The sequence below is a fragment of the Podarcis bocagei genome, assembly GCF_964188305.1.
Source record: "Podarcis bocagei genome assembly, chromosome: 1".
Classification (NCBI taxonomy): Eukaryota; Metazoa; Chordata; class Lepidosauria; order Squamata; family Lacertidae; genus Podarcis; species Podarcis bocagei.
The window spans coordinates 87,612,629-87,638,874 of NC_138125.1; the positions used below are offsets into that span (position 1 = coordinate 87,612,629).

Sequence of the window (26,246 nt, forward strand, 5' to 3'; positions counted from 1 at the left end):
TGGAACCTCTTAGCAGCTGCCATGGAACTCGTACACATTGCAGAAGATGCTGGAGCAAGTTCCAAGGTGCAGGCAATCCTAAAAGAAGCCTGTGTGTGTGTGTGTGTGTGTGTGTGTGTGTGTGCGTGTGTGTGTGCATGCCCCCCCCCCGACTGTCACAGTCACTTTGGACCAGCTGCCAAGTCAAATGGGACTAAGAGGATAAGGGGAGCAAATACCCTCATGGCAACAGTTCCTGGCTGTTGCAAGTGCCATGTTTGTTCTGCAGCTCAGCAACACAAATCTTGAAGCCAATTGCCTGATGATCAAAGAGAGGCAGCAGCAGTCTAGCTTGAGACAGTGTCTCTGGCAAGCGGATGAATGTTGCCTCCCCACAACATAGGAAGGAACTGAACCCAGAGACTTTTGCAGAGTCAAAGTGAATGGACCACGAGTTTCCCTGATGGAGGCTCTGCTATATCTTCATCTAAGGTGCAGCTTGCTCCCTTGCATCTGCACCCTCGGGGCACACAAGTTGAAACCTATTAATTCTGGATTGATTTGTTAAAATCAAATGACTACCACCAACCAATTCAAGCTGCTAATGCAGATGAGAGCTGCTGCACTGCTATTCAAACATGCATTGAAAAAGCAAACATATCCTCCAACTCTTCCCTGTTCCCTATTGCATATACACACAAAAATTGATTCCAAGTGTTTTAAGAAGGCTGTAATCTGTTTTCCTGACTATTCATCCTTGCAGCCTCTTTACCCCTCCTCCCCAGGTCCTGGTGCAGAACGGAAGCCACTCACAGGGGTGAAGTCTTGGGCTCCGCAAGGTTTGCCCTGGAAGTGGCAATCCAGCAGCATGTCCTCAATCTGATGTCCCATGCGATGGAAGAAACTCTCCATTGTATGTGGAGAGAGGCGTGATGGCAGGAACCGGGTGTAGTTGGCCAGGCGGCTAAGCCAGGGGCGCTGCTCTTCTGGCAACTCCTCCAAGATGCTGGGAAGCAGGGAGTGGTTCTTGTAGGTCAGCCCCAGCCAGTGTCCTACTGAGTACAAATCCGGCCTGGTGAGCTGGAGGAAGCGTGCTGGGTTATGGTTGCAGAAGGTGACCGCTGGGAACTGCATCCAGGGGGACCAGCTCATGCGGGCTCTGGTGTGCACCGGTTTAGCATGCAGGTACTGTATCCGGTTGGCTGACCATGTGCACAGCAACCCCAGCGATGTCAAGAAAGCCCCGCTCCAGAACAGACGCTGTGCCCAGGACTGCTGGCGTGAGCCCATGTAGTGCAGCCCGTGCAGCTTGGTCGCACGCAGGAAGCGCGAGGTGAGCTGAGCCAGGGAGCCGTCCAAGTTGGGCACAGGAGGGGACCCATCTGGGCAGCAGGACAAGGGCATCTTCACCACAGCTGAGAAACCCTCAGTTCAACGGATGACGTTGGGCAGAGTGGAGCCCTGAGGCTGAGTGTCCTAGATCTTCCCAGGGGCTCCACCCGAGGGAAGTCAATATTCTCATCTGCAATGTTTTGCTTTCTGCAGGGAGCCCCCCGTCCCCTCCACCACAGTGAGCCAATTGTGTCAGATGCCACTGGCTGCTCTGTGATGAGCGAAGGAAGGGGTGGATCCCAGCATCAACACCCCTCCCTTTGCCCTTAATACTTCAAACACCCGTTTCTATCTCAGGTAAGAGAGGGCTGAAGGTGCTGTCGCATCTCCTGGGGACGGGGTGTGTGGGTGTGTGCATGCATCACCCCACATTATTTGTTTTTTTAATTGCGTTTGGCCGGCGCACTCAGCAATTACCTGCTAGTCAGGACCCCTCCTCAAGACAGAGCACTTTTGCCCCTAGGCATTGTTAGCCTGAGCTACCCTCTGGGTTGTGTCTAAATTGCTAGGTTTGTGTGCCAGATCCCCTGCTTGCTGGTTCCAAAGGATTCTGTGTCTGCCTCTCAAAATCAAATCTCTTGGGCCTATATCCGGTGTGATCGACCCCTTAGCCAACCCCAATACATCTGCAGAGACAGAGTTAGGGGACTGCAACCAGTTTTGTCACTCTGAGTGCAAAGCCTTGGGAGGCGCCCAACTATGATACAGTGGTATCTCGGGTTACATACGCTTCAGGTTACAGACGCTTCAGGTTACAGACTCCGCTAACCCAGAAATAGTACCTCGGATTAAGAACTTTGCTTCAGGATGAGAACAGAAATCGTGCTCCAGCAGCGCGGTGGCAGCGGGAGGCCTCATTAGCTAAAGTAGTGCTTCAGGTTAATAACAGTTCCAGGTTAAGAATGGCTCTCCGGAACAAAATAAGTACTTAACCCGAGGTACCGCTGTATAGAATTGAAGGTGAGAGGTGGGGGGTGGGGCTGAAATTTGAGACCCCAAGGTCTGCCACTGACATCTTTCCCTCCCTGCGATTTGATTTAGAACCCATTACATTCCGGATTCTATGCTTCCTCCACCTCAATCTTATGCACCTGCACCATTTGCCAACAGGACCATTTAATCAATACGGCCTCCACTATGTGGGAGGGGGAGCTTGTCTACAGCGTTCAAAGGGAACCACTGTCATTTCCCTGCAGATACTTTGGCAGCACAGAAGCCTCATTTGCTAGTGTGATGCAGTGACAAGAGTTTTACAGGGTGTCCTCCCCAGCATCAAGCACAGCAGAGTACTGAGTTTTCAGAGGCCCCTTATGAATGTCAAGAGCCCGAAACCACTACCGTCCATTCAGCTGAGTAGCCCAGGAGTGTGTGGTGTGGCTTGTACCACCCCCACTCTTAAAGTGATTGGTAGCCAAGGTGGTGCCTTCCAGATATTATTGGACTCCCACTCCCATTTGTTGTTGTTGTTTAGTCGTTTAGTCGTGTCCGACTCTTCGTGACCCTATGGACCAGAGCACACCAGGCACTCCTATCTTCCACCGCCTCCTGCAGTTTGGTCGAACTCATGCTGGTAGCTTCGAGAATACTGTCCAACCATCTCGTCCTCTGTCGTCCCCTTCTCTTTGTGCTCCTTGTGATCTTTCCCAACATCAGGGTCTTTTCCAGGTTCTTCTCTTCTCATGAGGTAGCCAAAGTATTGGAGCCTCAGCTTCAGGATCTGTCCTTCCAATGAGCACTCAGGGCTGATTTCCTTAAGAATGGATAGGCTTGACCTTCTTGCAGTCCATGGGACTCTCAAGAGTCTCCTCCAGCACCATAATTCAAAAGCATCAAATCTTCGGCAATCGGCCTTCTTTATGGTCCAGCTCTCACTTCCATACATCACTACTGGGAAAACCATAGCTTTAACTATACGGACCTTTGTTGGCAAGGTGATGGCTCTGCTCTTTAAGATGCTGTCTAGTCCCAACCAGCATAGCCATTGGTCAGGAATGAGGGAGCTGTAGTCCAACAACATCTGGAGGTCCACAGGTTGTCGTCCCCCCCCCCCGCACTACGTTTCGTTAACTGTGTTTGTGTTCTGATCCATGTATATGATGTACTTTTTTATGCCAATAAAGGAGATTAATTGATTGCTGGAGAATACTCCCCCTAGGGAATATTCAGTGAAATGTCCCTCATCCCATGAATAGGTGGAGAATTGAAGGTGATGGCACCATGTTTTCATATGAATGCAAGCAGCTGTGGGCTTGGCTCTTGCTTTTTCCAGTCCTCCTCTCCATTATTTCACCCAAGGAGTTCAAAATGGCACACATAATTTTTCCCCCTCCCCACTTTATCCTCAGAACAACCCTGTGAGGTAAGTTAGGCTGAGAGACTATGGCTGGCTCAAGGTCACTCAGTGAGTTTTCTGGCTAAGAGAGGACTTGAATACTGGCTTCCCAGGTTTACCCACTGCTTTTGGGGGGGGGGGAGTGCTTCCTCAGCTGCTGGGGAATTCTGCCTTCCCAATCCTCACTGCTCTGGGAGAATATTCAGCAAAATGCCTTCCCTCCGACTTTGCTACCAGCAAATAGAGAGGAGAATTTTGGGAGGCCATTTTTGCTCAGACTTAGAACATTTCACTTGGCTTCACAGAACAGGCAGTAAGGGTATCATGAACAGACGACAAGTCCCCAACCCCTCTTTTCAAATCCAGCTGAGAAAAACAGGAATCAAACTTTATGCTGTATCAAAGTTCTCTATGGCCACGCCTGACAGGCAATGGCAACGTACAGGCCTAAGGCTGTCTTGTCATGGCTCCGTGCCTCTTTCCTTCTCTGCCGCCCTACCACATTAACCCAGCACAGTTTGAACCCATTCTGATGCCATTCTGTGAAGTTTTCCCATCCTCCCTTTCCTTCTCTTCCTCTCCTCCCACCCCAGCCCCTTGCCTCTGTGGACTAAGCTTTACTTCTACAAAGCTGTACTGCTCCCAAGAAGATACATATACTTTTCCTTTTCAGGCATCTATGCTGAACCCTTAGGTGTCAAGGGTGGGCCAGTGTGGGGGGGGGTAGAGTGCCTCACCTTCTCATGATTAATTGTGAAGAGGGTTCACATCAGCTCAGTTCACTGCCAGATTCTGGTATGGGGTAAAATACACTGCCAGTTTCTCTCAGACTTGGCCATACTGACTCCATCCGCAAATATAGCATCCCCTCCTCCACCACTGAGACAATTCCTACTCCACTGGGTAAGGAAGGGCCTGTGGCTCAGAAGACCCACTTGCGGCTCGCCTTGCAAGGTCATCTCCCAAGAATTTGAGGCCCTCAAATGAAGCTAAATGATGGAAGATTCAGGACAAACAATTTAAAACAAAAAACAAAAAAACTTATTCACACAGCACTTACAGTTACATTTAGGAATACACTCACACAAGAAATGGTATTGGTTACCCATTTTAAGAGGATAAAGCTACTAGCCACAATGGTTATGTTCTATCTCCACTGTTGGAAACAGCGGGAGAAATTCAGCATAGCACTATGGCAATTGTTCTTTCAGTGCAAGCTTTTCAGCTTGTCAGATGGAACAACACCCCCCCCACCTCTGATTTGGGGGTTCTCCTGATCACCCCCTAACCAATTGTGTGTGTGTTTGTATGTGCAGGGCAAGGGGAAGCCCCACTATGCTAATGGAAGTCCTTGCCCTGGCTTCCTCTAGTGCAGGGGTAGGCAACCTAAGGCCCAGGGGCCAGATGCGGCCCAATCGCCTTCTCAATCCGGCCCGCAGACGGTCCGGGAATCAGCGTGTTTTTTACAAGAGTAGAATGTGTCCTTTTATTTAAAATGCATCTCCAGGTTATTTGTGGGGCCTGCTTGGTGTTTTTACATGAGTAGAATGTGTGCTTTTATTTAAAATGCATCTCCGGGTTATTTGTGGGGCACAGGAATTCGTTCATCCCCCCCAAATATAGTCCAGCCCTCCACAAGGTCTGAGGGACAGTGGAATGGCCCATGGCTGAAAAAGGTTGCTGACCCCTGCTCTAGTGGGACTAGTTAGTTGAATTCCACTCAATATGCCTCTGGGTACCAGTCGCTGGTGAGCAAAAGTGGAGACTGAGTGCCATTGAACTCAAGTCCTGCTCATATACTCCCCATAGGGATCCGGTTGGCCTCTGTGAGAAGAGAATACTGGGCTAGGTGGGACACTGGCCTGATCCACATTTGCTAAGAAGGTGACAAAACTAATGAAGAAGGCATGTTGGGCCTGCCACAGGGCACAGAACACCCGCACCCACAACATCACTTGTCACAGTCTCTTTATGCACCTGCCTGCTGGTGCTGCCCTATTCCTCCCCCTCAAAGCCCTTCCTATCTGTTTCAGTTGTTCCTGTCACTCCCAGAGGCTCTCAAGTGGCTGCCTGCCAGCTTGCCCCCTGTCTAGCTTGCAGGTTGCCTAACGAGCCCTTCCTGATTACACACTCCACTCATTACCGCCCTAATTCTGCATCACAATTAATTGTGGTAATTAATAAATATTGATTACAGCCAACAATTGGAGCTGATCTCCCTCAGTAATTAAGCATTGCGGAGGTACAAGCCTTTTTCTGTTTCTGACCTTCCTTTCCCCTTCAAGGCTGTGGGAGGCAGCATTTAAGAACCCCGTATCCTGAAGGCTGGAGGGTGCCAGGGTGCAAACGAAGCTTTGGGATTTGTTCATCCCCTAACCAGGAGTGTATGGTGTTTGCAGTCAAATAGGCCCAGGGCTGCTTTGGAAAACCGCTCTATGCTTAATAGGCTGCCAACTATTCAGGCCCTTCAGCTAGGGTTGCCAACTTTTATTTCGGGAAGAGCTCTTGCACCTTTAACAGTTTTATCTGTTGAGCTTGTCATGTAGCTGCTAAAGCCATGTAGTCATATCAGGAGCAAAAGGTCACAATCCCAACTTGGGCTCACAGAATTCTAAATAGGGAATAGAAACCTTATCAAATGGGGAGCACAGGTGTATTCTGAGCACCTTTAAAAGAAGGAGACCCATCCACACACTACATTCTTAGAGGCACACCTGTTCTTAGTGTGCACAAAATAATGTACAGCGTGAAGGTTCCATGTAGCATGCAAGGATACTTGCCAAGGGCCCACAATTGGATACAGCTTCCTGTTGAGCATGCACTTGGGTTTGCCTCTCCATAATGTGTGAACTGGACCCAAGATTTGGGCCACCTAATTAATATTTTCCTTGAGTCAGACCCTATCAAGGCTCAGCAGTGGTCTCCCTCCCTCCCATCCTTCTTTCTATCTATCTATCTATCTATCTATCTATCTATCTATCTATCTATCTATCTATCTATCTATCTATCTCTGTGAGCGTACGCTAATGTTAGCCAATTCATGATTATTGCCCATTCTGCCAACTGGCACAATTGTCATGGTGCATCCTGCCTCATTTAGTTCCATTTTCATTTTATTACCCTTAGCTTTTCAAGTACTAATCTTTACGTGTTTACAGTTTTTACTTACTTTCTTGTCCTGGAACTGCAAGCTTGGTCTTTTCATTTTTTTAATTATAAACCATGGAGTGTGTGCATTTGCACCAGAACATTCATACCCACACCTATAAATTTGATGTGGTTGTGCAGGAAAGGGGTGGAGGCCTTGAGACAACAATGTGACACTAGCTGGGCTCCAGAATCAGGAAGTAGCTAGGCCTACCTTTTGTTAAATAATATTTTTTAAAATTATCAAGTCATATCTAGGTTACTGAATGTAAACAGGTACAATGACAGAAATCCATTGTAAAAAAATAACAAGGACAGAGGAGGGATGGGAAAGTGATACGGAAGTAGGGCAGTACAAGATGTCTACTCAAACCAATCTTAGGGAGGTTTGTACCTCTTTAATGATGCTTCAACTTTATGTTTTTATGCTAAGCACAACAGAACAGACCAGTTTAAGAAACCCAGTTCAATAGCTGAGAAAAGAAAGCTCATCAACACTCAATGTGGCTTTAAATAATATGGATATAGCCCTTTTTTGTGTAGAATTTCCTTTTTCTTGTGCCATATGTGAATGACTACAGACTGGCTATATACAAGATCTGCTCATTTACCTTAATGGCAAAACTATAAACTTTATCCCAACATTATCCCAGCTACAGGATATAGGGAACTCTTTCTGATGTGGTAGTGCAAGATTTCTTACTTGGATTCTAACATTGTTGAATGTGATATTTCAGAAACAGGCTTTTGTTTTACATCCTGGTAATCTGAATAGCTGATTTACAGTGAATGAAGGCTGTGATTGGTTACGACTTTTTAATGCAATCGCTCATACTAGATTTTGAGATCTTTAGAAAAAACATAGGAGTTCTTGTATTAAAGAAAGTTAAAAAGATGGATCTTGGCCGTGTCTATGATGGATCTTTGCTGGAAGAGCCTCTTGTCAATTTGCATCCATGATGTGACTTGGAACTACAAGTGGGAAACAGCTGCTTGGACTTGGATTTCTGGCCTTTGAAAATGTAACCTCTTGTACCAATGCAATGGAAGCTTACTGCCTTGTCAAGCCTTGTCACCGCTTGCCAATGTTCATTAGGATCTTGCTTCTCATTCTGGCTTATTTCCATCTGGCCTGGGAGAGCCAGGCCTGCATTGACTGACGTAGGTTGCAACCCGATGCACATTTATTTGGTTTAGGAAAGTACTACATAACACAATGGAATATATTTCTAAGCAAACATCCACCGGAATGTATTGTTAGGGGGCTGTTGCTGGGGGCAACATTTAGTTTAGGATTAAATGTACTCTTTTTGCTGTTTGGATTGTATTTTTGTCTTTTTATTGTTAGGCCACAGTATGAATTATTAGTGGGTTGTTTAATCTTAGTGCATATTAATGGGAGATGTTTGGCCTTTTAATATTTACATGACTATTAACTATAATGCTTTGAGGTTAGTGAATGATCCTGAAATGTTGGCTGTATTTTATTATGCAAACTTTTCTGACGCTACTGCAAACTGCTTTGAACATGGTTCACCATGGAAAAGTGGCACACGAGTAAACTACTAAACGGAGGAGGAGGCGGCAGCCAGCTTGCATGTAGTTATTTTTAATTTTCACACTTCTTTAATCCTATGACTTTTTATTTCTGCTTTCTATATTAAACTAGAAAGTTTACTTAAACATACATTTGCTCATTTCTTTTGATATACCGTACACCTCCCAGGCCTTAAAATACAGCTGATAAATCATACTCCGATATAGCAAGATGTTCTATGCTACCAAGAACAGTTTGAAGAGATAAGATTATCTCAGGGTCAAATACCAGATTCCGATCTCAATCCAGAGTAATTACTGCACTCTGGCTCTGGTTCGGCCTGCTCTCTGTTCCAATCTGAAGTTGACAGTAACTCTGCTGAAGCCCAAATGGGCAGAATAACATCGATTCACTGAGTCCAGCATTCTTTAAAACAATCTATCACGTGTAGCTATAGATTAAGCACACATAAGGCATTTACTTGGGTAGGGTCCCGTGAGTTCCCAGGTCATTTTTGGGGGGGCCGGGGGTGGGGGTGGAGTTGTTAACCTTGAATATTGGTTCCTACACGTGCATTTGTATATCAGTGTGGTTAGGCCATGGATTGTTAGCAGAGAAGTACCACGTGAGGAAGATGCAGGGACTTCAGGTTGTTGGGATTCCTGTATGGATCATGAGGGTGGCCATTTGTCCTACTTTAAAGTCTTCTCTCTGAAGGCACTCTCTGTTGGAAGGGTTGTCCACTCCGTCCCCGGTTTAAAGCTGAATAACCCTAGGAAGCGAGCAGGGGCGCTGAAATTGTCCGTCAACAGTGAGCATGTGAGTGGCAGACTGAGCAGACACACATGGCCTTCCCCACCATGGCAAGATGCATCGTATTTCTTTAATTTCCAGTAATGATTTCTAAATCTGCATCTATGCTTAAAGCTGTTACCCTAGCATAGATAAGTACTTTAAATGTGCCATGAATCTCTTAAACGTTTGAGCCTGTCTGTTTCCCTTTCCACAGCTATTACAAACTCCAGCTGTGTTGGTGTTGGACCGTGGCTGCAAGCACAGGAAAAATAGTTGGACTTCTTTCCTCTCATGCCCATGGCTATGTTCCAAAATCTCTCACCAATAGCTGCCTTCTGAAGAATATATACATATAAATATTGGAGGTGGTAATCACCCTTAGTTTGGCCAAGTGAGGAGAGAGATGATGCCCCCGAAACAACAAAAGGATTTCTGACATAAAAGCACAAATGTTCATGTGAAAAAGAGAGGAAGTGGGGTGCAAATAATGGTGGAAGAGAGAATGCAGAGTAGGCTGTGGCACTTCCTTGCATGATCATGAAAAACTAAGAAGCCTTAAACTGCTGATCTGAATACCCTTATTAGCAAAATTTTCAGCCAAGGCTGGACTTATTTCAAAGTTCAGCAAAACCAGCCTGTGCTCATAGCACCAAGTTTCCAGTTAGTCAGCAGGTGGCAGCACTTGCAAGGAGATGGCAACTGTCTATTTACATATTATAGAGTGACTAAGATTTGGACAGATTCCCTCCAACCCCCCCCCCCCCCAACTTCCAAACCCTCATGGATTATGATTGTACATTGTGTGTATAAGGAATGTCATGTTTAAAATTGCTGGTTTTAAAATGGCTGCACACACTTATTTCACTTGCGTGGAGCTGCATTCATGTGGTTCCCTGTCACGAATGGTCACTTAAAACATGATTGTGTCCACCATATGTATCCACCTTGCATATTCTTAAATTATAACAAATGGCCCTCAGCCGCAGTCACTGGCCCAATGGGTAGCCCCTATCTGGAGTGTGTCTACCAATCACTGAGCCGTTGCCACTGCACACCTGGTTGTTCAGCAAGGGCTGGACGTTGCGACTGAAGTCCAGAGCCACACAACACAACCACCCAAAGAGCAGCTGATGGAGGCAGAAGTAAACAAGCCCAGCATCAGCACCTAGGCTGAGATAGACATACAGGGGCCCACCGGGCTGACGCTGGTCACAACATTCTCTTTTTGTTTTTAAAAACATTGTACTGTCAGGGGGCAGTCATGATTACAGATGATCATCTAATTATTTATTTACTTAAAATTTATGTTACCCCTTTTTGCAATGAAATGGTGCACTTATTCCCAAGCAAATGTGTTTAGCGTCAAGGCAGCAGAAGAAAAGCACCATGTTATTCTGTAGTGCTATGATTTTAGTATTGTTGTTTTTAAAAATGTGCAACTGCACATGCTGTAAGAATTCCTTCTTATAATAGGGTTGGCAAACTGGTCTTTTCATTTGGATTTTTTTATTTTTTTATTTTTGCTCTAACGTATCAGAAATGTAGAAGCTGTTTCAAAGCACAGAATGGTGCCAAGGAGGGAAAATATTGTGTGCTTCACAACTGAAGTAAGGCATGGCCTTCTAAAGAGGAGGGGGCGCTAAGTCCAGGATCTTGAATTAGACAGGGCCACTGTACACACTACCATTGCAGCCAAATCCCCAGGAGCCCAAGGAGGGGGAAATGTCATTTCGCCAATAACCTAAGTGTTTGCAACAGTCTCAACTTCTTTGGAATAAGCGGGTGCACTGACAAAATATGAGGTCTTTTAGAGTCTGCTTCCTATTTCAGTACTCTTTGGTTCTAGGGTTCACTTCTCCTTACTGAGGAATTCTACATTTATGTGCACTTTAAATTATGTATATAACCTTACACAGGGGGAAGTGTCTAAGATGGGACAAAGTAGTATGCCAGAAGAGGTCAGTCTGCAAGGGATATGTAAGAGGGAGCACTGATAAGTTTATATCTATAGGGTACAGCTTCTTATTGTCTGTGGTACTGATGCCCAAGTGCATGTACATACGTGTTGAGAGAAATAGCTCTGTTTCTGTATATATGTGTCTTTGGGGGGAGGGGTAATGGCCAGTGTTGTGTTGTGCCCGTGCTGGTGAGACACCTGTATATGAATGCATTTTGTTTCGGATTGAAATGTGAGGCTAAAATTGTCTCCTTCTCTGATGAATACTTGGGGCCTGTCTGCTCTAAGGGGCAGCCATATGCTTCAGGCATGAGGGTTAAGTGAGGGTTGCCATCTTTTGTGTCGACAAGTTGCACGTCACAAGCACCTGCATGGCTTTCAAGAAATCAACAGGTGAGCCTTTCCTTATCACTGCATGTTTGTGCTGTACTTGTTGAATTGTGACTGTCATAGACGCAGGGATTCTGTCCACAAAAAAGGCTGGCAAACACATGGTGAAGGATATATTAGTTTTGTAGGTGAGGGTTATCAGTACGGCAGGCAGCAGGGTAGCAGTGTGTGTGAGGAACAGCTACATGCGCCTGTTCTGGGGCCAACAATGCTCCTGCCCATGACAGCTGGATGTGCTTGTTGTGTAGGGTGATGTGTCGTGTGCGACAGAGAAAGACCCAGGGGTCTCCTAAGGAGATATCTGTGTATGAGTCTCTGAGAGTGTGGAGTAGCCGTATGTGTGTGGCTGTGCCCGTCTCAGTGAATGTGTTCCTTGCTGAGATTTATTGCGCCTTCCCTGATACCATCGGGCCCTTCACACAAGGGCAGCTTTATATTAGTTTTTCTCACAGCTGAGGACGGTAGTTCCTGGCTCTGCCGGGCGAGAGGAAATGTCATTTTGCTGGGAGCTTCTGCCTAATAGGTTGATTTAACCCTGCCAATGTGCAATGTCTGTGGCAGCCGTGCCTACCCAAACATGGCCTCATGGCTGGGTGGAAAGTGGGCCAGTTATAATGGGGGCAAGTGGGGAGGGGTCAGCTGCACTGTGTGTGAGATGGGACAGTTGACATAGCTTGTGACTAACCTCGAAATTAATTTTCCCCCTTTCAGCTCTATGCCTGTACAGTGCTTAGATAAGCCTTGAAAGCTCTAAGAATCCTTGATTCCTCCCCCTGAAAAAAAAACCATTACCCCTCCCCTCAGCTATATAGCTGTTGTCTTGATGTTGATATCCTTTCTGTGATGTTCAAATACTAGGGGATTTTCTTTCTCCGTATCCATCCTTGCTCTCTCGTGCTGGTGTTGAAAGTCCCTGTGATTATGGAAATATTGAGAAAGAGGCATATTTTCTTCCCCTAGATGGTGGGGAGGCCCTTCCTTAATTACCCAGGAATTGTGCAAAGCGTCTATATTAAGGGGTGTGTGTGACTGCATCAATAGGTGTTGGGATGGAAACAAACTGAGCTCAGCAACAGACGTTCTGCAAAGCATGGGACTGGGCTCAGTCTAGATGCTTCAGAGATAGCCACTGGGCAGTCCAACTATGATCCATTTGTCATTGCTTAGTTTGAGGAAAGTCTGTGGATAAAATGGCACCCCCTTAAATACTCCTTTTGATGGCGCCTCCAATTTGAGCTCACTTTCATTTTCCAGTGTTACTGAAAGCCCAATTATTTGCATGGTGAGTGAAAAAAATACTTTACTTGGTCCAAAGGTCCAGGGAGGCCTAGTCTGAGGGGTGGAGCGGGGGGGGGGGGAGATTAGCTTAACTGAGGATCACACTTGGAGGTGGTTTATGCAAACTATTCACCAATATCTATAAAGGGCGCCCACTTCTCCTATGATCTCATGAGGTCCACCTCTGAAGGTTTTCTGGCAGTTCCCTCATTGTGAGAAGTGACGTTACACGGAACCAGGCAGAGGGCCTTCTCGGCATTGGCACCCTCCCTGTGGAACGCCCTCCCATCAGATGTCAAGGAGATAAAGAACTACACAACTTCCAGAAGACATCTGAAGGCTTCCCTGTACTGGGATGTTTTTAATGTTTGATGCTTTATTATTCTTTTTATATTTTGCTGGAAGCCACCCAAAGTGGCTGGGGAAACCCAGCTAGATGGACGGGATCTGAATATGATGATGATGATGATGACGACGACGATTTAGAACCAATCAGTAGAAGAGTTAGAACAGAACAAGCAACATCCTGAACCGTGGAGGGTGGGAATTGTATTTCCTTTTCACAGGCAGGATGAGCCAAGATGGTGTGGCAGCTGACTGATAAGAAGGCAGGAAGGACAAATATCATATTAATCAGGGACATGGAGATTCCATGGACACTGGCAGCCAGTACTGTGGAGCGGATTGACAGGCCTCAAGACATATGGGAGTAAGGCTTCTCATCTCCAGAAAGCATATGGACAAACTAACACTAGATCCCCTAGACATCAAGCAGCGGCTAAAGGGAACTTCTCACCCTTGGGGAAAAGGAACCTACAAACCTGAAAGAACACCAAATGATCTTCCAGTTTTTTCAAAACAGACAAAGCCTTTTGTGAGGGAGAGAAGGGGGGCCCATGGGACAAGTTTATACAGGTCCAGAGAAGTGATGTTTGGGTACCAGTGTCCGCCTGGGCCTGTGGAACTAGGGTTGTCAGGACACAACCTGGAGATCTGCTCTGACGCAGTGCAGTCTGTTTATCAGGAAGGAAGACCCACTGAGCTCAACGGCACTTAGACTCAGGTAAGTGTGCATAGAATTGCAGTCTTAAATTTCCTGAAGCAGCAGGAAGCAAGGCAGCTGCATTTTCTCTTATCCGTTCCTCCCACCGCCCTGTTGTGCATGTCCCCTGCCTCCCCTCGCCTGCTGTAATGAACAAGATTTCAGGTGTGCTGCACAGCAGGTGGAGGAAGGCAGAAGCAGGCAGGATAAACCATCACTGCCCCATCCCCAGAGGCAGCAGCAAATGGAAAGGTGGGCTTCAACCTGGCAACTCTGTGGTGGCACTCGTTGCCATGGGGCATGGAGATGTGAAAAGCAATTTCCTTTGCTTTGTGGCATGTTCCATATTCCCTTTTACCAGTGCTCTTGCATGTCTTTATTTTAAACTGTATTTATTTTCTTTTACAATTTTCTTAAAAGCATTTGTATTCTCACTGTTCTATCAGGGCAATCAAAGGGACTAATGTTTTTTTAAAAAAATACACGCAGTAACCAACCAACCAACCAACCAACCAACCAACCAACCAACCAACACTACACATTTCCACCTCCCAAAATTTTAACAAAGGTGGCCTACCATAAAACATAATTTTAAAACAACATAATAAAGTCAGAATAATATTAAGGGAGTGATCCTAAACGCTTGAGGAGGGCAGTAAAGGGCCCACTGGATGCTGTGGATTCCCCTCTCTGCAGGTGGAAAGTAAGATCAACAGGTGGAGATCTCCTTGTTGCCATGGACAGTGGGAAGCTCCACCACCACCACCACTGCTCTGTCTGTGGTCCTGTGTGAGTGGAACACTTTACAAAGGGATGTGTTGGCTGTGATCTTAGATTTGCAGGGTCCAAAACTTAGCATCCCTGATACCCTCCAGGAAAGGGGGGGGGGAACCACCCGCCCTCAATGCCCATGGGAAGAAAAAAAAGTTAAAAACCAGGAGAGGGTGGGGAGAATCCTGGAAAACCCACCTCCAAACCTTCCAACTCTACAATTCTATGATTCTACCTGGCCGGAGTGAACCAGCAGAGCTGTGGATGAAGCAGATGTTCTGTTGTTGATCTCCAGATTCTCTGTAAAACTGTTTTCTAGTCTAAATGCCACTTTGACCTTTAATGAAGGGTTCAGATGGGCCACTCTAGGAAGAGAGATCCACAGAATACAGTATGTGCCGTGACAGAAAAAGCCCAACTCATGTCTAATCTGTTTTTCAACTAAGCAGAGCACAAAGTTTAGCTTCTCCTGTGGGTCTCAGAATATGGACAGGCCATGCACCATGTGGGGACAGCAAAGAGGTTGTGTAAAGCATAAAAACATGTAGCAGCAGTTTGTTCTTCCAAACTTGTGGACTACCAAACTGAGATGTCTGCCAAGAGCTTCACAGCCCTGTCCTGCCTTTAGCAGTCTCAAGAGCCCCCTTCATGACATGTGAATATAAAGTAAAGGTAAAGGGACCCCTAACCATTAGGCCCAGTCGTGACCGACTCTGGGGTTGCGACGCTCATCTCGCTTTATTGGCCAAGGGAGCCAGCATACAGCTTCCAGGTCATGTGGCCAGCATGACTAAGCCGCTTCTGGCAAACCAGAGCAGTGCACGGAAATGCTGTTTACCTTCCCGCCGAAGCGGTACCTATTTATCTACTTGTACTTTGACGTGCTTTCAAACTGCTAGGTTGGCAGGAGCAGGGACCGAGCAACGGGAGCTCACCCCGTCACGGGGATTTGAACCGCCGACCTTCTAATCAGCAATTCCTAGGCTCTGTGGTTTAACCCACAGCACCACCCGCGTCCCTATGTGAATATACGAAAATCTAAAAATGGGGCCAGGTAGCATATCTGATGCCAGAGGCAGGAGTGTGCCCCCGCCCCAGTGTACTCAGATGATGCCCCCTTTATGCGAATACGGGGTATAAGCAGGCCGCAAAAGGAGGTTTATTAAAGGATTAGTGTGCAACTATACCTTGCCTATGTGTTGCGCTCAGCTTGCAAGCTCACCTAGGGGTACCACATTTGTATAGGGTTCATTCTGCAGCTGCTTTTGGAGGAGTGGGGGAGCACCTAGCTTAGTTGAAGGCAAACACATCACATGAATATATGAACTGAATTCTGATGAGGAAGCAGTAACACACCCAGAAAAAGAAGAGCATGGTACCTGCTAGAAACAGAGCCTGCTAGAGATGTGACGGCCTGGAAAACACCCGGAAAAAAATGTGTGTGGGGAGGAGCCAGCCCCTCCCCAATTTTCCACCCCCCCAAATTATGAAAAACACTAGAATAATCAGGGGTGGCACATCCCCCAAATTTTCCATCCCCTGGCAGGGGGATTAGGACAGGATTGCCTGCTGTCCCATGGGTGAGAGATGAGCCTATGAAACCTGAGCATGGCGGAGGAGAGGGAGGGTTTACAACACTACATTTTGCGGTGACACCCATTGTGAACAGTTCGGATGCTGGCAGAGATTGATGAGTTGCAGCGGATGCACTTGAGTGCAGGACATGAGTGGGGGCACAGGGTCGGGGGCAGGGCTTTTCTCCTTTAACATCTTCATTAACGACCCAGGGAGGAGAGCAAGCAGCAGTAATGAAATCTGCCTGGCATTAAATCAAGGGGTGTGGATGGTCCAGGGCAGGGCAGGTGTCAGGAAGCGCGGCGCTTGGGGAGCTGCAGCAGAAAGATTTATGGGCAGGGAATGGCCAGGGGAAATTTATGTCCGACAAGGGCAGCCCATAGATCCAGGGAGCTTGGCAGGTGAGAGGGAGGGGGCTCAGGCAGAAGAGGGGAGACAAGGGATGTGGAGAAACAAACCTCAGGGTTAGCAGTTGGAGAGTGTGGTAGGTGGTGGAGGTGAGGGGTCTATACAGCCGGGGGGAAGCCATTGTTAAGACTCATGAAGGAAATGCAGGTTATGGAGGGAATGGGCTAAAAACTGCCTAACTGTGGGCACCTGGGACTAGGGAGTGTCCCAGGGGAGCAAAGACAAATGTGAGGGACAACAATAGAAATGAGAGCACCTGAGTGTACGAGGACGGGCCTGGGAAGCTGAATATGACAGAAAAGTAGGTCAATGAAAGCCTGATATATGTGGAAATAATGGCCTGGAGGCTCTGAGTGTGAGGGGGAAATAAGATCTAGGTCAGGGGTGGGGAACCTCAGGCCCATGGGCCAAATATGGCCCTCAAGGCCTGTCTATTTGGCCCTTGGGACTTATTGCAGGCCACACCCCCTCTCCACACCATACCCCTCTCCCCAGGCCACACCCCTCAATAGTCCTGCTCTACACTCTCCTTGAGTGCTTTTGCCAGGATAGAATAGATTAGTAAGGGGCGTAGACTGAGGAGTCCTGAGGGATGGATAAGAGGTCTGGAGGGTCATATTCAGAACCCAGGGCAGAGGTTCCTCATTTGATTTTAAAGGATGATGTTGATGATGAAGGTATGTCCAAAATGCAGAGGGAAACACAAATGGGGCACCACTGTGTTCAGGGTTAGCTGGCATCTCTGTGGCCAGAGTTCCCTGAGAAGAGGCACTGATTGTTAAAGCACTCTGCAAACTGTAGCTCTATGAGGGGAATGGGTCTCCTAACAACTTTCTCAGCCTTAGCAAACTACAGCTCCCAGGATTATTTTGGGGAAGTCAAGACTGTTTAAAGTGGTATGATAATGCTTTAACTCTGTAGTGAAGATGGGGCCAAAGTAAATTGGCAAAAGCATGTATAGATATAACCCTGATCATTCTAAATTTTTGAAACTGTAAGGCTAGGATAGGCCCTTCTCTATGGAAGCGGAATAGACTGCTGTACCCACGCACCACCCAACAGCTGGCCCTAATATTTCTCCCTGGGGACCTTCATTTCTGCCCCTTCAGTTTATCTGTGCTCTTTTTCCAGCTCGCAGTCCAATCCCTCATCTCTCAGTGACTCCTGTTCTGGTCTCTTGCCTCGGTTTCCATCAGAGCTCTAGAATGTCTGGGATTCCCGCCTGCTGTGTGCCAGGGAGACCCCATTAGCAGGGTAATTTCCTGACGAGATCCCTCATTTCCCTGCTCTACGAAGCCGCTGCTGCCAGTGCCACCTCGGCTACACTCTGACCTTGACAGAAATAGCTCAGCTTTTATATCATCCGCCATCATCAAACATTCTCTCAGCCCCGGCGGGGGTTTTCTCTTCTTTTCTCCAGAGCTGCTAACCCCACTCTGCTGGTGACGGCGTCCACTGAAGATGAAAAGGAATGGGAGACAAGGGAACCTGCCTTCTGAGTCATTCTGAGATGTGACGAGCAGGGCAATCTTTTCCCACTGTTCTCTGCCACGGCTAGCACCCAGCTTGCCCAAGGGAAGCCTTGAGCCTAAATGGGTGAATTCACTGGGTGAATAGAGGAAAGGAAGCTTAGCCTGAGGAAGGGCACTACTGAGAAGCACTAGATTCAGGCTGGCACTTCCAAGGCCCTTTTCTGTGATCTCGGGTTACTCCACGAGGATGCAGAATCAGTGGACTGCTTTGTCCTCAGTAGTAGAGTTCCCTGTTTCCCACTTCATCTCAGCTCTACACATACACCAAGTGAAATATGCAAGCCAACAAGAAATGACCAATCCCCACCAATAGCATATGAATTGATATGGTTAACCTGATCCAACAACACCCCCCACTACACACCAACAAAACACACTGCAATTAACCAAATGAAATCAACCAAGACCTCTGGTCTCTTGCATCACTAGCAAAAATAAAGTAACCACCCACATGACACTGGCATAAAAGCTTTGCTCATATGCTATGTGAAATAATAAATTTTTACTATTCCCCCATTTCCTCCCCTCTCTCTTCCCACTTCTCTTACCTCACAAACCCATATTGCTTGTAACAATAACATTTCACCACAAATGCTACAGATCTGTATGTAAGATTCTACGACTTGAAAACAGAGGCTTTGTATGTACAGTGGTACCTTGGGTTACAGACACTTCAGGTTACAGACGCTTCAGGTTACAGACTCCGCTAACCCAGAAATAGTACCTCGGGTTAAGAACTTTGCTTCAGGATGAGAACAGAAATCGCGCGGCGGTGGCACAGCAACAGTGGGAGGCTCCATTGGCTAAAGTGGTACCTCAGGTTAAGAACAGTTTCAGGTTAAGAACGGACCTCCAGAACGAATTAAGTTCTTAACCTGAGGTACCAATGTACTACTATTACCCAAGTAAAATCCTTTAATTTAAAAGAAAAGAAATGGCAGCTCCTAGATCAGGGGTAATCAACATGGTGCCTTCCAGTTGTTTTGGGCTACAATTCCCACCATCCCTGAACTTTGGCCATGCTTTGGGGGACTGATGGGAGTTCAAGTCCAAAATATTTGGAGAGTGCCTTGTTGGCTATTCTTTTTCTAAATTAAGTATCCTTAATTATATACTGCTGACAGAGAATGACATATTAACATATGAAGCTTACATACAGGGGCATCTTGCCCACAGAGGCAAGTGGCGCGGGGCACCAGGGTGCCATGTTCTGGAGGGCGCCAAGGAAGAGGTGGAGGCTGGATGCAGCGCCTCCTGGCATCAGCTTGTTGCCCTCACCCACCTCCGCCATGCACCAGGAGGCTCCGCCTGCCGTGGCCACCACGACACGGGCGCCAGGGAAGAGGCAGAGGCTGGGTGCAGCACGGTGCCTCCCGGCATCAGCTCGCTGCCCTTGCCCGCCTCGGTGAAGCAGCGCCACGGCTGGAGCCTCCACCTCTTCCCTGCCGGAGGAGCCGCCCTCCAGCCGCTGCCCGCCTCCTCCAGCCCTGCAAAGCTGCCAGCACTGCAAAAAGGTCGGCAACTCGGGGAAACAGGGGTTTCTCCAGTCTCAGGCTGGTTGAGATGTTTTTTAAACAGCTAGTGGCAAGGATTGACCTGTGACCTTCTACGCCAAGGCTGGGGAACCTGTAATCCTTCAGATGTTGTTGGACTGCAGCTCCCACCATCCCCAACCCTGACTGTGCTGACTGGGGCTGATGGGAGATAGAGTTCAACAACATTGAGGTGGCATGGGGGGTGTCCCCTCACCCCTGTTTTCCACTCAAAAGCCATGTGCTATACTACTGAACTATGCCCCCTCTCTCAAGCAATGTCTCTTTCTTGGTGGATGGATACAAATGTGACACCCTAGTAAATAGGTTTATGGGACTCACCATATCCTTTTTGTACATGTCACAAATGAGAAGGCTATGGGGCGGGGAGGGGAGCAGTTGGAGAACAGGCAGTGGCAGAGGATACAGAGCTCACTCAAATGTATGGAAATAATCCCCTTGAGGTCACCCCAAGGGGCACACTACTGAATGGTGTAATTAATCTGTGAGCATTTATGTGCTATCTGCGTGATTAGGCTGTCTTTCCAAAGGCTGCCTGAAAGACTAGTACATGTGGATTCAGTGACAGTTTCGCTCCAAAGCACTTAAGGGTCTTACTGACGCATATGCGTGTACAGTGCAGCAGAGAACTGGAACCTCAAGTGCTACCAATCAGAGCCAAGCACAAAAGACGTACAGATTTAAAGAAAAGGATGCCTGTTATCACATTTTGAGCCTAGGAATTTGTTTTTAATGAGTTCACAGTTTTTTTCACACAAAACTCCACTCCGGCATAGCTTTCCTCTGTTTTGGGAGCCACACTGAGAGGGGAAAGTTGTTTTGTTGTGCTCACCACTTTACATTAGAGCCCTGGTAGGGAACCTCCTGCCCATGGGCCTAGTTAGCCCTGTCAGGCCTCAGAGGTTGGCCTGCGAGGCCATTTTGGGTCAACCACGACCCCTTTTTCCATACCTGGCTTCATATGAGATAGCTGTTGTGAGTACCCAGAGGTCTGTGGCTCTTCATAACTTGGATCACCTGCAGCCCTGGCACAGATACTGGCCAGCCTACATGGAAATGAGCTCATGGCAAATTAGCTCAATTGGCAGCCCTGAAAGCTGGAACCTGTTCATGTTTCTTCCAGGATTTTGTTACAGCTGCTGTACCACTTGTCCAGTCCCTGGATGTTCAGGAAAAGTCTTTCCTACCACACTGGCATGCCAGTATTTCTGCGGCCTCGCTGCCAGTTCTCACTGCATGATCTCCTCTCTCTCCAAGTCATCTTCCAACCATCTTCACTACCCCCTGGCTACCAAACTCATCAACCGAACGGCATGGCCTACAACGCTTCACACAGGAGAAAGAGCCTAAAGCAGCCAAATAGGCCTCCCTACATACTGTGTTGCATCCTATTCCCAAAGGCAGGTTAACACAGGGAGAATTTGTGGGTCAGTGGTGGACTTTGGGCTCTTGATTTACAGTGGCAGCCTTTGCCACTCGCACTCTGCCCAGTGAAGCCGAACTGGTCGTGCTACCCTAAAACCACCTCTGACCCGGTTATCCCAGGGCCCCAAAGGTTCTCTAGGCACCAGGAACGTGTGGTTTCCTGTCTACGGGTGCCGCACAGAGATTGGGGGCTGAAGAGGAAGCGCATGCAGCATCCATGAAAGCAGCTGTGGAAATCAGAAGCCGTGCCTGCTAAGTGAGAGTGCTGAGCCGGAGTCACACAAGTGCCCGTTGCCAAGGGAGACGGCCCGGGGAGACGGGGACACTAGCAGAAGTTTCAACTTGTGTAAGTGGCAAAGTCAGAGCAGGGGCACGGCCTGGACATCAGCTCCCTCAGCAAAGTCAGTGTCCAGCAGAGATGAAGCTCCTAGCTGTCAAGAGCTTTTTCCGACTGTCCCATATGCATCTCTCTCTCTCTCTCTCTCTCTCTCTCTCTCTCTCTCTCTCTCTCTCTCTCACACACACACACACACACACACACACACAAAATCATATTCATCAAATGCCCTTTGTTGCAGTCCATGGATCTCCACAGTTTCAGTCTTCCTCTCCCCCTCCCTTTGAAGTCTCCCCTCCTTCCCAGATGCAACTCCCCTCCTCCAGAATGTACACCAACATGCATACCGACATCCTCCACCTGTTTGCTCCATGAGGGAAACACACCAGCCAACCACTGATTAGGAGCTCTATGCAACAGGGAAGCTGGCTGCCAGCTTTATAAACCCTTGTTCAGGATTGTTCCTGGATGGCAGCGGGAGTTGTGAGGGAAACACAGCGCAGATACCAGCATCCTATTGCTGTTGGCTTGGGATATTAGATCCGTTTGGATTCAGCAATTTCAATTCATTTCAAGCCTGATTTTGCAGCAATTTTCTGACCCAGTGGGATAGGATTTCACTTCTGATACCTCCTTCCCTCCCTCTCACTTGCCTGCCCCCTCCCTTTCCCTCCTTGTCCTGAGCCCCTTCCCAGACAACTTGAATTTCATCTTGCCCCTGCATACTGCATGCCTCTTACACTTGTGGCACAACAGCCTCTCATCCACGGGCCCCTGCTGCTTTTAATCAGCTGCCAGACCAAACAGCCTACTTCAGACCCTGAGCTGGAATTGGCTCAGCTCCTGCCTTTGCCTTGGATCTCCAGGCCTCCTGTTCTCTTCTACCACCAGCAGCTGCCTTGTAGGGTCACCCACTTCACCATTTCTCTCAGTCCACTCTCTGGCCTTTGCCATTTCTTAGGGATGCCACCATAGCCATGTCTGACTACAACATACAGGACACATTCCTCTGCTGCTTGTTCCCGGTTTCAGTTAACTTGTACCAGTGGTTGCAGCTCCACTGCAGACGAATTTGCTCCACTGAGCCATTTGTAACATGGCAGGCTGCTGCTACAGAGAGTGCTTCCCATTGCTTGATCTGGAGCTGACTGTTCTGCACTGGTGAGCCCCTGGCAGGCAGGTCCCAAACAAGGCAAGAGTGGCTCAACACCAATAGGAAGGGTGCCACTCTTGCACTGGTCACTGGTTCGTACTGCTTGGTTCTGAAGGGCCAGGCATGTGCAAGGTTTGGAAGGCAGGCTAGGTTTTCTGTTAGAAGCATTGGATGCGATTAAGGGTCAGAGTGAACAGCCTTGTCATTTGGGGTCTAAAGCAAGCCTTTCCTAAAACAAGCTTGTATGAGCATAGTCACAATTTAAGATTGTGGCTCCCAGAGCTGTTTCCAAAAAAGACCCCATCCCTCCAGTATGCCTCCTGATCCCTGATTTACCCATAACACTGTGTCCATTACCGGCACCAGAGAACCCAACCAGATGGCACCCATGCCCTACTATTAAATATTCTCCTCTCCCCCACCCCACCTCACCCCCCAAACCCCTGCATTGGCAAAGATCTGAACTAGGAGCCTTTACCATGCTTATCATCCTGCCACCAGGACAGAAGACATCCCATTGAGATTCATGAACCAGAAATCCCTGCAGTGCGGGAAACTCTTTGTGCATGAAGTGTGGAAGAAAAGTGATTGAGACAGCATGGAAAGGTTGGGAGTAATGAGAGGGTGGAATGGGACTAATTCTGCAGAAGAAATGACTGAGAGCATAATATTGTAGTGGCTGAGAGGATAATACGTGAGTTGGAGGGTCCCTGGTTCAGATTTCAGCTCAGTGGGTGAACTTGGGGAAATCACTCAAGTTTCAACCCTAACTTACCACCATTTGCAATATGGGGAGAGAAAAGAGTTGAATTAGATGAGTGTTATCTGTTTTTGGAGAAGAGGAGTTATTAAAAAACAACCGTGGGAGAACACAATCAGTATAGGCACCATGGTACATGGGGTTTAACCTTCCTATCTCACATATGAGCTCCACCACAATAAATCACACATTATTTGGCAATCTCACCCCCCTAGCAAATAGTAAGGGGGGTTAGAAGTCTTCCACCTATCTGAGAGTAAGCATGTTTACGATCTGCCTGGCTTGTTTAGCTGCATGCTAGGTGTGGGCAGAAGGTAGATCATGATCTAATGGAAGGTCTCCGAGAGTATCTGAATCCCAATTGTTTAAAATCAGCAGCAGCAAAATGACACCTGCCCCACCTGCCCCCCAGTTAGAAAATTTTGTATGCTGGTGAAGGTGTTCCAGGAATGGCTTTCTGTACGGAAAAATGGTGAACTCAGTTCAGTTCTTCACTGCAAATTCCTGGGCTCAGAACTCTTTTAATTCTTTAAGTATATCTTCCGGGTTGGCGCCATCGCCGAATGGCGGACTCCCTCCGAGCTCCGGAGGGAGTCTGCTCGGCAGGGGCTGGGTCCTACCGCGCCGGCGACACGGGGACCCTTAAAAACCACGGGCACGGAGCCCGTGGGCATGGGGACTCGGCTGGTACCGCTAGCGCCCTCCCGACTCGTGAAGGAGCCTTTTTAAAGGCTTCGGATCGGGTGCCGGGGAGTGGCGTGGTGCTTTGAGTCCATCGCTTCCCCTGCCGAGCGCAGCCGCATGCCATTCGACGGAGAGCGCTGGCTTCTTCCATTGGAAATTCGGACTATTAACAACAACCCATGAGTAATTGGGAAACCGGGTACAAAAGGAGAAAAAAAGAAATTTTTTTCGGATTCGGCACGAGCGGGGGTGATCTAAAAAGGAAGTCAGTCCCCCCCTGATTGTAAACATTCTAAAACAAGGACTGGGTAACCAAGATCGAAAGAGAAGTTTATTGCTGATAAAAATCATTAATTCCACGATGGGAAATTACAAGAATTGTGCTGGAGGAGAAGAGTGGAGGGTGAGAGGGAAAATGCAACCCCCCCTGGGAACCGGGGCGATTCGTAGAGCCTGGCGAAGAGAGACGGAGACTTTGACAGCTTTCAAAGTAGCTGTCAAAGCTGGAGAATATAAAGAGGACTTTGTTACAAGGTTTTTGCTGGCTAATTCTGTTACAATTTGACATAATATGGATATAAACTGTCGGAAAATAAGGAACAACAATTTGACTTTTGGACTAGAGGATACAAAGTTACTACAATCCCCCTAGAGGGGGTTTCGGGACATTACAAGTGGTCGTACGTGGAAAATTACTCTGGGATTCGCACAGGACTTATCTTCTGGGAAAGCTGCAAAACTGAAATAGTATTTTGTCTACAGAGGTGTTTACATTAAAAGGAGACAATAGAATTTTCTATTGAAGAAAGGAAGGGACTGGACGTAAGTTTTTGTTTCTGAACAACAAACCTCTGTAGAGATACCAGATTTCGGAATAAGAACGTTTTAGCAGCTGAACAAGACAAGAAACCTGAGAAAGTAAGGAATAAAAAGAACAAAGGACTAACTACGACACGGAAAGAACATTGGGAGGAGCAACAAAGACCAAGGAAATTAAAGGCCTTTATTAGACTGGATTTTTGAAGTTAAACATCATTAAAATAAATAAATTAAAAGAAAACCGGCAAGGTGGAATGGGAAAAAATCTGGCCATGGACTGGAGACCTCCAGGCTGACAACATATAGACTGATGGACATGGGGAATCCAAACTGGGGAAGGGAGGGGGGAGATTTGGAATCCAAAGGCTATGTAACAATTTTTTTTTTGAACCTTCTTATATCTTTTATCTTCTATTTCTTTATATAACTTTTGTATATCATGGTACTTTGATTGGACATGTTTAAAAAAAGGGAATTCGTGGAAAGAAATTGGGGCAGATCTTGGGGAAAAATCTTTTTTTTTTCTGTTAACGATGAGAGGTGATGGTAAGATTGCATAACTTAAATTGGTTAATGGGTTAAACATATTAAGTTTTAAACTGGGAGTGAGAGCTTGTGGAACCAAATTAACTGAAAGGGGAATACAATCGGGAGGGGGAGGAGGGAGTCTTAGAAAGAAGGTAACGAAAGTAAGGTTTTAAATATATTTCTATCTTTTCTATCTTTTCTTTTCTGTTATATTTCTATATTATTGGAAACTCTAATAAATATGATTTTAAAAAAAATAATTCTTTAAGTATATCTTTTGCACCTGGTTCTGGTTAATAGATCTTGGAGTTATAGTTAAAAGGAAAAAAGAGATCTCCTATGCCTGATGTTCCAATGCTGGTGGCATTGTGTTATAGAGAACAGCAACTCTGAGAGGACAGCTGGAAAACGGTGTATTAGGGAGTGAAGGGACTGGTGTTCAGTCCATTTGGATGGCCAAAAGTCAAGGGTGTTTTTTTTAGAACTGATGGTGTACAAAATAAAAGGTTAAATGAGGACCTGTGGTGTTGATCAAAGCTTCTCCCTGCTCCCTTTCAGAGCCTCCTCACCTGTTTTTTTTTGGGGGGGGGGATTTTTTCCATCCTCATGCACACCAGACTGTCAAAGAGAGTATTCAGGTATCTGTATCAGTGGTAGTTTCAGCTGGCCTTCTTTCCTCTCTCTGTAGCCATTCACTCACCCCCTTCCCCCCATTAAAAACCCTGCAGTCCAATGACATAAAGGACTCTTGTTCCATGGAGTTTTGGTTCAACTTCTGCTGGGCAGAGAGGCTGTGGCTGGATAGGATGGCAGACACTCTTTTTACATAAATTTTGCATGAAATTTATTTTA

General features: G+C 47.1%; 2 protein-coding genes across 10 annotated transcripts in view; one reads left to right on the plus strand and one right to left on the minus strand.

Annotated features, from left to right (window-relative positions):
* Positions 1 to 26,246, plus strand: part of OBSL1 (obscurin like cytoskeletal adaptor 1) — a 178,404-nt gene that overhangs the window by 146,235 nt on the left and 5,923 nt on the right. The window lies entirely within an intron of this gene.
* The window catches only part of ASIC4 (acid sensing ion channel subunit family member 4), a 232,915-nt gene that overhangs the window by 25,247 nt on the left and 181,422 nt on the right, over positions 1 to 26,246 (minus strand). The window contains exon 1 of one of the 4 annotated variants that reach the window (XM_081171433.1): positions 793 to 1,399. The exons of the other annotated variants lie outside the window; for them this stretch is intronic. Within the exon in view, the coding sequence (XP_081027559.1) occupies positions 793 to 1,383 (591 nt within the window). The 5' untranslated portion in view covers positions 1,384 to 1,399. Of the gene's footprint in view, positions 1 to 792; positions 1,400 to 26,246 lie in introns of those variants that run through there. 4 annotated transcript variants of the gene reach the window in all.